The following is a 10,880-nucleotide window of genomic DNA, read 5'->3' as shown; positions in this document are numbered from 1 at the left end:
GTGAGTTCAGTTCCCGGTACAGGAGAAAAACCAACCTGAACTGCATAGTGAGACCCTGTCTCAAAAAAACCAAAAAAAAAAAAAAAAAAAAAAGAAAAAAATAAAGTTGACCAAATCTTCAAACAAATAATAGATATCTACAGATAATAGCTATCTACAGTGTTCCATCCTAGAACAACAGAATACACATTCTGCTCAACAGCATATAGAACTTCCTCCAAAATAGACCACATACTAGCTCACAAAGCTGTTTAAATACATCGAAAGGATGAAAATTATCCCATGTATACTATCAGACCATACAATGAACTATGCAATGAACTAGAAATCAATGTCCCCCCCAAATTTTTTTTCCAAATAGACAGAGATTAAATAATATATCCTTGAATAATCAATGGGTAACAAGGAAGAAATTAAATGATTCTTAGAATCAAATGATAGTGCCAGTACAACATATCAGAACCTATGGGACATATTGAAAGCAGTCCTAAGAGGAAAGTTTATTGCTGTGAATGCCCACACTAGAAAAACAGACTGAGCCCCACAAAATAACCAAATGATATACCTCAAGTCCCTAAAAAACCAAGAACAATCAAACCCAGCTAGTAACATGGAGAAAAAAAATATAAAGGTTGGAGCAGAAATTAATGAAATTAAGAGTAAGAAAATAATGCCAAAAATATCAATGAATGAAAGAATGGCTCTTCAAAACAATAAACAAAATAGACAAACCCTTAGCCAAACTTACCAAAAGCAGGCAAGAAAAGACCCATATCAATGTAACGAGAAATGCAAAAGGCAAAATGACAACAGACAATACTGAAATCCAGAATATTATCAGTATCTGAAAGCCTATACTCTAAACAGCTGAGAGAATCTAGAAAAGACAGGTAGATTCAAAGATACTAATAAATTACTGAAACTGACCAAACAAGACATAAAAATTCCAAATAGTCCAATAACAGGCAATGAAATTGAGACAGTAATAAAAAACTTACCAAGTAAAAACAGCCTAGGACCAATAAACTCACTGCTGAATTCTGTAAGAACGTCAGGTATGATATAATCCCAATATTTTTAAAACATTTTAATGAAATTGAAAGGGAAGGAATACTTCTAAATTCTTTTCCTAGTGGCATTACCTTCATTCCAATACCAAACAAGGACCCAAGTAAAAAAGAAAACTACAGACCGATATATTTAATGAACATAGACACAAAAATCTTCAACAAGATACTGACAAACAAAGTATGACAAATCCTTAAAAGATTATACATCATGGCCAAGTAGGCTTCATCCCAGGGATACAAGGGTGGCTCAACATACACAAAAATAGAAACAAGGACAAAAATCACATGATCACCTCAACAGATGCAGAAAAGCCTTTGACAAAATCCAATATTCATTCATGATAAAACAACTCAATGAAAGTAAGTACAGAAGGACTGTATCTCAATATGATAAAAGCCATGTATGACAAACACACTGCCAACATATTAAATAGGGAAAACCTGAAAGCTTTCCCTCTAAAATCAGGAGTAAGACAAGGATATCCACTATCATCACTCCTGTTCAATATAGTGTAGAAGGGTTCTTTTTTCCCTGCAGGCTCATCAACATTTGTTATTAATTGATCTCTAATAATAGCCATTCTTTTTCTTTCACATTTTAAAAAAACAACAACAATGAAGAAAGAATCAAAACAACACAAAAACAACAAAAACGATACATGATACTCTTTCTGGAGTAAGATGGAATCTCAATATCAATATATAATACAACAAGCATTGTTAATTTCCTACCACTTTGTTTGTAACTCTGTATTATCTGTACCATTCTTTTGCTATTTTGTAAAAGGTTGTCTGTCTGTTAATGTTTTCCTCCTTTTATTTTTAAAATAAAAAAAAAGATGTAATCTCTGTGTTTTAATTTTAATTTCTCTCATGACCAGTGATGTTGGACATTTCTTCATATGTTCATGTGTACTTCTGAGAAATGTCTATTCATATCATTGCCAATTTTTTGATTGGGTCTTTTATTTTGAGGTGTTTAATTTTTTTTAGTTCTTTATATATTAGTCTTCTAGATATTAGTCTTCTATTAGAGGAATAGCTGGCAACAGGTTTTTCCCATTCTGTAGTTTATATCTTCACTCTATTGGTCATTTCCTTTCCTGTGCAGAAGCTTTTTAACTTGATAAAATACTACTTGTTGATTCTTGATTTATTTCATGTGCAACTGGGGTTCTGTTCAGAAAGCATTTACCTATGCCTATGGCTTCAAGAATTTTACCTGTTTCTAGCTGATGAAGTGTTTCTGTTTTAATATCCAGCTCTTGAATCCATTTTGATTTTATTTTAGTGCCTGTTAAAAGATATGTGTCTAGATTCAATCTTATGTCAGTTTTCCTGGCACCATTTGCTAAAGAGGCTATCTTTCCTTCAGTGCCCACTTTTTGCCACTTAGTCAAAGTTCATGAGTGAATATGCCTATGGTTGTTTCTGTTCTGTGTTCTCTATGCTGTTCCATTGATCCACATGTCTGTTTTTGTGCCAGTATCATGCTGTTTTTTATCATGTTAGCTTTGTAATGTAACTTGAAATCCAGGATTGTAATGCCTCCTGCTTTCATTGTAGAGGTCTTTTACTTTCTTGATGAGGTAAATTCCAAAGTATTTCATTTTTGATGCTACCGTAAACACTATTTTATTCCTAATATCTTTCTCAGTGAGTTTATTATTGGTGTAAGGGAATGTTACTGATTTTTGCGTGTTAATTTTGTATCCTGCTAAATTCCTGATTTTGGTTATTCCAGGAATCTTTTGATGGATTTTTTGGGTCTTGTATGGAAAGGATAATGTCGATGCAAATAATAATAATAATTTGATCTTTTTCTTTCCAGTACAAATCCTTTGATTTCTGTTATCTGATTGCTCTGGCTAATGTTTCAAGTACTACACTGAACAGGAGTGGTGATAGTGGACATCTTTGTCTTACTCCTGATTTTAGAGGAAAGCTGTCAGGTTTTCCGTATTTAATTTGATGTTGGCAGTGTGTTTTTCAAACATGGCTTTTATCATACTGAAATAAAGTCCTTCCATACTTTTTTTTTTTTTTATCATGAATAAATACTGGATCTTGTCAAAGGTTTTTCTGGATCTACTGAAGTGATAATGTGATTTTTGTCTTTGTTTCTATTTTTGTGGTGTATTACATTTATTGATTTATGTATGTTGAACACCCTCGCATCCCTGGGATGAAGCCTACTTGGCCATGATGTATAATCTTTTAAGGATTTGTTGTATTCTGTTTGCCAGTATCTTATTGATCAATATGTATAGCAAACATAAATACAAAAAATACAAAATTTTAATCTAGTCTTCTTGACTACTTATACTCCTACCTCCTCTTTTATTTCAATGAACTTAGAGGTTGTGATAAGCTTATCTAGATTAAATACTAAAAGTACTTCCAGAAAAAACAAAACTGACTACTTTGAATTACTGCACTTCTTTTTTATTCCTTTTGCCAAAAAAAATAACGTTTTTAAAAATTATAACATAAAGTTGAGAACTGTTATGTAAAAATCTGTGAACCCATAAATAAAGATTCCAGATGGCTGTTAAGGGACTAAGCTAACTCACTTTGTTGCAAGAAGGCAAAAGGCTGCTAGCTGCTGTCATCTGTAACACCCAGAGGCCTGGGTCACAGCTGGAGAACCTAGCCTTTTCAGACCCCTCTTCACTAACAAGTGCCAAAAGCAGCACAACTACAGGTCACTTTCCCTGTGTATAAGGACTGTTCCTTGCAAACTTACAACCTTGCAGCAAGGAAAAGCAAGAGGTAGAAAATGTCAGTGTAGAAAGGAGGCTTTGCCACTTTAGCTCTACAAGAAGTTCCTTTTTCTAACGGCAGGCTCATGCCTTATCCTTACCCGAATAGTATTAGCATTTAAATCTCCTTTCTTAAGGACAAGTTATTACTAATAAGAAAACAGCATGCATTATAAGAGGGCATAAACTCAATACATATTAATAAGGAAAGTTTGAAATACACTTCAGACAACTGCTACGGAAAACCGACTGTGAACACAACTGTACCCAGGCTTCAGAGGGAATTAGTAAGTGCTGACATCAGCAACACCAGCTCTTCACAGCTACCACCTTGTCTCAATATCTGGGCACCTGTTTGGATGAGCTGATATCCAGCCACACCTCTGAATACTCTATATAGCATTGCTCTGTACGAACCCTGAAAAAAAAAGAGCACTTACCTTCATTTTTCCACTGTATTTAGGATCGGAAAGTGTTTCAAAGGCTGCATCTTTGCTCTTCTGAACAAAATCTGGGAATCTGGAAAATACTTGATCACATATCCTTTTGATAAGTGTTTCCTTGAGGAGGAAAGGAGAAGAAAAGAGATTTCAATTTAACAAACTTAAACCACTTATTAAAAAAAAATTGAAACCACTTATTAAAAAAAAACCCATGTTACTTAGAAGATGCAGCCTTCTCTAAATCAGATTAATAATTCAGAAAATCTTTAAGTGATATGTTAAACACAACTGGCTTGATGAATTCTTAATGATAAGGCTACCAGCTTAATTATTTTTCCAAGGTTTCCAAAATGAGGGCAAATACTCCCAAGAGAGTAAAGGCTACTATCAAAAAATAATATTAAAGTCTTATTAGATTTCACTTAAACAGAATTGACTATGCCACAAAAAATATAAAAACATTACATTAGGTTGTACTCTAAATAAGATTAAATTTATCCAAGTAAATTAAAATTACCCAAGTAAATGATTATATTTAAAACTAAACTTTGAAATTATGATTTTTGCCAGCTTGGGAAACAGATTTAATATTTAATATATAGGTTACTATAGGACCTCTTTTTAACCAGATTAGATAAATGAAATTAGATACCTATTTACTGAAATAAGACTACTAGGGAAAATAAATATGTGAACATTATTAAGAGCAGATGAAAAAGTTATTAAGTTTAAGTTTTTTCAGTTTAAAAATATAACTCTACATATTCCTTAATATCTAAATTTTTATTTATTTACTTATTTATTGTTCTGGAGATCAAATCTAGGACCTCCTCTAACACTACACCACATCCCCAGGACCTCAGGGATTTAAATTTTTAAATCAGGAAGTTAGTTTCTTCTTAAATTTCATACAAAAAAACCTCAGATCTTTAATTGAAAATTTTCATACCAAATATCAGTTATACACCAGTAGTCTTACAAAGAAATGTAGAAAGCCAACCCACACCTGTTGTCTGGAGGTGCTAGTGGCCTGCAGCAGTGCAACATGGTTCGCTACCTTCTGAAGGACTGTAAGGTAGCTGAAATACAAGGTTTTCACTGTTTCACCATGTGAATTAGTCTGTAACCAAAAGAAAAGAATAAGAGAACACTGTGTTATTGTTTTCATAATGAAATATATCACAAGATGGTAAAGATAAACTGAAATGCTTGCCTTATAACAACAGTTTCTCCTTTTCCGGCCACTGTTACAGGTACAAGGCTTAGAAGACTGAAGTATCAAAGTCACATCTTCTGTTTCTAATACCGTTTGATAGACAGCTTTCTGAAAATCTGTCAGAGAGCAATAAACCATCTGGCAAGATAAAATACAAGGCAATAACTAGTATCATCTTTTGTAGCAGTAAGAATAATAATCACAATGTACGTAGGATTTAATAGACTGTAATATTGAAAATTGTTCATAAATTATTTTTCCCTCTAGTTACATTATGATAATTTTTCCCAATTCTCTTATACTTCTTGCTTTCCACTTCACTCTAGACTATACAAATTATAACTTAATTTTCAAATAATCTCATACTTTTTGTTTTTAATTAAAAGAAAATATTTAAAAAGTTAATCACTTCCTTATTTATTTCTCACTATGCTGTGGGTCTTCAAAAGCTTCTATTAATCCAGCATGCAAATAAATGATCAAAGTTTACAAAAAGATTGATAAGGAAAAACAGAATAATTCAGAATAATGGTTTAAACAATAAATGCTTACTGAAATGGCTGGAAAACTCCCTACTATTGAAAACTAAAAATAAAGTTACTTATGTTTCATATCTTGCTATAAATTCCCAAGATTAGTAAAGATAATGATTAATAAAATGTACATAAAAGCAAATACAAGTTGATATTTTATGTCCAAATTCAAAATAAGGAGAAAATTTGATAGAACAATGCCGCTAAACTATGACAATTTATCTTGTATTTTTTATAATACTATAAATTAATAATGCAACTATTTGTAACTAGAGCCATAAAACTAAACATGCCTATGATAGGGCTTTGAAGAATGTGAACAAGAAATAAGTCATTTATTTGTAAGTATTTATATGCTACTGCAAAGAATATTATTGCAAACAATGACAAATGAGCATTGAACAAATCTAAGGATTTCTATCTAAAATGATACTAGATTTAAATATGTACACATAAAGTATATTATCCTGATCCTCAATCTTGAATGTAAAAGTACATACAAGAACAAAAAGAAATTGTATAAGATGATATCACTGATTAATGTAAGGAGGGTGTTTTGAGTTGCTGTTGTTAAACATTTTAACATTTACTAAGTATCTCTCATGTATCATGAATTTCAGAGCGGTCAAGTGAGGCAGCTCATTTCCATCTAACAAATGAAGATACCCATGCTTGACAATCAGCAAACTGCTTCAAGTTACAAAACTTTTAAGTGGAGGAGCCAAGATTCAAGCTCATAGTATTTGATCTCAAAGCTCAGGTTTTAAAATTCTATGCACAATTCTCTTCAGATATTCATATTTTTCTTGCTCCCACTAAATACCTATATAATATATATACAACTGTGTAAAACATTTTAAAAAGTATGGATTCAGGAGCTATCTCATTTGCTTTAAATATCAAATGTCATCTATACTATCAATTTCCCTAACTTGCATATCATATCAATATCGAATCTCTTTTTAAAGTAATAATCCACAGGATATCCTAAATTAGAGGGCATAGGATTGATAGGATTACCTTGATAGGTAATTACCTTTGATAAGGTACCTTTATTTGATAGGATTACCTTTATTTGGGAAAACATTAATTAGATTTACTTCACATTATTCCATTGCATTAGCTAGAAGAATCTCAGAATTAAAAACTACGAAGGAAAGATTAGGAGTGTGGCTCAGTGGTTAAGTGCTTGCCTACCATGCATGAGGCCCTGGGTTTGAGCTCCATAAATAAGTGACTATTATATTTTTAAAAATCCTATTAAAGTCAACCCAAATTTTCTTAAGCAATTAATCACTGTTTTTCCACAAATTCAAAAACTTAAGTTAATTGTATAACTGTAAATATCACTGTAAATAAAACAAATCTAGAAATCAAACTCTTAACCACTTTGGTCCTATAAATAGATTTAAGGTACCAAGGAATATAATGGGTCATAGATGGAAGAAAAGACAAAGAAGAGATGGAAGAAAAGGAGAAGATAGAAGAAAAGACAAAGTGTAAACAGAAAACACATTAGGGAAAGAAGTCCTTCCTATTTCCTTGAGAAAGAATTATATCAAAAGCTTTAAGAAATGAGTCTAATATATGTTGTTATGTTTGGCTGTTAAATGCATCTAAAAAGGGCCATATGCCAAAGGCCTGGTCCCAAGCTTGTGGCACTACTGGGAAGAAATAGAACTTTCAGGAGGTAAAGCCTCACAGAAGAAAGGACATTGAGGGCAAGCTCTTAAGGGAGATATTGGGAACTTGGCCTCTTCCTGTCTCTTTTTTCTTCCTGGCTGCCATGAAATCAGCAGCTTTGTTCTACCACGTGTTCCCTATCATGATGTTCTGCTCACCACAGGCAGGATCATGGACTGCTCACCACCAGTCCATAACACACCAGAGTTCCTTCCTATTGTTTTGAAGGATGGCCCTAATGAGTAACAGAGCCAAGAGACCACAGACTGAAACTTCTTATGCCATGAGCCAACATAAATCTTTCCTCTTTTTAAACTGATTTAGATATTAAGTATTCATTAAGGTATTAAGATTTATATATTTGTTACAGCAACCAAAAGGTGATTAATACATATACTAACAATAAACCTGTTAGCTAATAGATTAATAAAGTTAGTAAAGAATACAACTGGGCTAACAATGTTTTCTGAAATTTTGCATGTAACAATTTTTTTCACAAAAATAAAAGGCACAAAATTACATTACAAAGTATCAGAGACAGATTTCCTCTTAAAAAGGAGTTTTTCTGAAAAAAATAATAAAATATGACAAAAAATTAACCATACACACAAATGTAGTTCTTACCCGATCTTCTTTCTTTGGTAACTGGTCACTGATGAGAGTCTTGGTGCGCCTGAGAAGCCAGCCAGACATCCGTGCTGCAAGCCTTCGCATGGCCCTTCGGCCAGTGGCTAGTTCTCTTTTTGTTGCCGTGTGCCTCTGACCATGCTCTACTGGGTCAGAAAACTGCTTCTGGAAGTGGATCCTGCTACCTAAAAGTCCTGGCACAGCCCTATATAAAAGCAGTATGAAAAATGTGAGGGTTTTATTAGGTAAAAAGAAAAACATTCAATTCTTTTAGCTTCAAGAAATATACTCAAGTCACTTGTTTATTACGAGCAAAATCAAAAGTCAAGAAAATAGAATGTTTTTTCTTTATGAGAGTTTAAGCTTATAAAGATGATGATGGAATTGGCAAGTCAGCAAGTATATTTACTTCAGGGACCAAACTACATAAAGACAGGTTTTCATGGGACTCTCTACTTGGTATCAAATATTTCTGCAAACAGTTAAATGAGTGTTTTGTTTTTGTTTTCGGAAACTAACAATTAGCAAACAAGGTAGCATTAAGCTAAAGAATTATGTATTCGGTAATCTAAAAAAAAAAAAAAAGAGTAAAGCCAGTGTTTTCACTCACCAGTCCATAACACACCAGAGTTCCTTCATGTTGTTCTGAAGGATGGTCCCTGTGAGGCCAATGCGGACATTACACTTCAAAGCTTTCATGGCTTCTGTTACTCTCGCCTTTGGATTCTTGATTCTATGAGCTTCATCCACAATGATGGCTGACCATTCTAAACTATAAAGTAATAACAAAAGGGGGAAAGGAAGAGAAAATCTTTATGTTTAGTCAAGTGAATTTCAGAGAGCTGCTTTCTCTACCAAAGTTTTGCAGGTTTTTTGTTCCTTTTTCTCCTCAGTTCTTACATCTAGTTAATTAACTAGTCATAGCCCACAAAAATAAAATGTGTATGGAGAATACGTAAGGGTACTAAGATTAAGTTTAAACATGGCAGAAAATATTTGCATATAATACTGAGATAAAGGACTTGTAGATGAAATACATAGATAACTATTACAACTCAAAACATTCTCCATTAAACATCATTAAGAAACAATAAAGAAAATTTTTAAAGCAAGAAGTCAATGATAGAAATAAAAAACAAGCAAGTTTTGCAATGTTAAATCTGAGTGAAAAAATACCAATATATATTCATAATTTTTTAGAAGTCCTAATATATTGCTCTATTTTTTTTTTCTTTTTTTGTTTTTTTTCCGGTACTGGGAATTGAACTCACGACCTTGCACTTGCCAGGCAGGTGCTGTGCTGCTGAGCTAAAACCGCAGCCCCTATATTACTCTATTTACTACCAAGATTTAGTATCAATTGTTACCCTAGTAGTAATCAGCACTAAAGTGCAGTAGTAATCAGGTCCACTTACTAAAAGGAACCAGCGTTCTACAGAAATATGGAGAAATGGTAGGTTTCAGGTATGTATCATGGGAAATACTGAAGAATGAGAAAACAGATGTATTCTGAGAAAAATGAGGACATATCCAAAGGACACAGGAACAAACTTAATGGACATATTTCAGCATCAAGAATAATGACTATCACTGTGTATAAAACAATGAATAGATAAAAATTTTAAGAGTTTTACAAAAACAGTTTAGATCCTTACCTCACACTATACATAAAAAAATTAACTCAAAATAGATTACAGATTTAAATATGAGGCAAAATTACAAAACACAGAAAAAGTCTTTCTGGTTCTGGGTTAGGCACACCTAGAACCTTACATATGATACCAAACACATGGTCAATAAAAATATTTTTACCAAAGTTAGGTTTCATCGAAGTTAAAAATTTCTCTTCCATAGACACTACTAAAGGACATGTTACAGATTAGGAGAAAATATTTGCATATAATACTCAGAATAAAGGTCATGTATATAGAATACATAGAGAACTATTACAACTCAACACAATATAAGACAAGCAGATAAAAGATAGGTGTAAGATTTCAATACACATTTTCCAAATGTTTCTTTGAAGATATACAAATGGCATAAGCATGTCTACCATGATACTCAAATTGGAAAAACAAAAGAATCAAGAATTTACTTTGTTTAAAAGTCAAATTTATAGTTAATTCCTAATGGCATGCTTTCCTTTATAGGAGAACATCACCAACTATAGAACAAATAATAAGTTAGAAAAACATAGCTTTTTAACACTCAATAAAATAACTGATTTGGTAAGAATAATTTGTATATATTAACACTTCTAAGTAAAAGGGCTGAGGAATCAGAATACTTAAATGACAGTACATTATCTCATTTTTTTCTACAGGTTTTATAATTTCTTAAAGCTGAAAAAAGGTGAAGCCCTCAAGAACAAAGAAAAAGGAGTAAAGAGTAACAAAACTGTAGAAATTGGAAAGAAGAGGAACAAGATGACTTACAAAAGTGGAGAAGGCAATATCCTACGCCAGCAATGGAGAAAGCCAAGAAACAATCTGATTTATTTATTTAGCTCTTTTTTTTTTTTTTTTTTTTTTTTTTTTTTTCTC

At 32.4% G+C, this 10,880-nt stretch overlaps 1 protein-coding gene and 1 long non-coding RNA gene across 5 annotated transcripts in view; one reads left to right on the top strand and one right to left on the bottom strand.

Annotated features, from left to right (window-relative positions):
• The window catches only part of LOC106148494, a 110,858-nt gene extending 100,006 nt beyond the window's left edge, over positions 1-10,852 (top strand). The window contains exon 4 of the long non-coding RNA XR_001233995.1: positions 10,661-10,852. This is a non-coding gene — a long non-coding RNA (uncharacterized LOC106148494). The remainder of the gene's footprint in view (positions 1-10,660) is intronic.
• Positions 1-10,880, bottom strand: part of Ercc6l2 (excision repair cross-complementation group 6-like 2) — a 137,332-nt gene that overhangs the window by 86,878 nt on the left and 39,574 nt on the right. For all 4 annotated transcript variants that reach the window (XM_013514252.1, XM_005384686.2, XM_013514250.1 and 1 more), the window contains 5 exons: positions 8,945-9,106; positions 8,332-8,539; positions 5,489-5,629; positions 5,282-5,395; positions 4,273-4,392 (listed from right to left, as the gene is read on the bottom strand). In XM_013514252.1, the coding sequence (XP_013369706.1) occupies positions 4,273-4,392; positions 5,282-5,395; positions 5,489-5,629; positions 8,332-8,539; positions 8,945-9,106 (745 nt within the window). The remainder of the gene's footprint in view (positions 1-4,272; positions 4,393-5,281; positions 5,396-5,488; positions 5,630-8,331; positions 8,540-8,944; positions 9,107-10,880) is intronic.

Source organism: Chinchilla lanigera, unplaced genomic scaffold (genome assembly GCF_000276665.1).
Source record: "Chinchilla lanigera isolate Chin_1 unplaced genomic scaffold, ChiLan1.0 scaffold00021, whole genome shotgun sequence".
Classification (NCBI taxonomy): Eukaryota; Metazoa; Chordata; class Mammalia; order Rodentia; family Chinchillidae; genus Chinchilla; species Chinchilla lanigera.
Note: the sequence above shows the minus strand (reverse complement) of the source record. Positions and strands in the feature narration are given on the sequence as shown.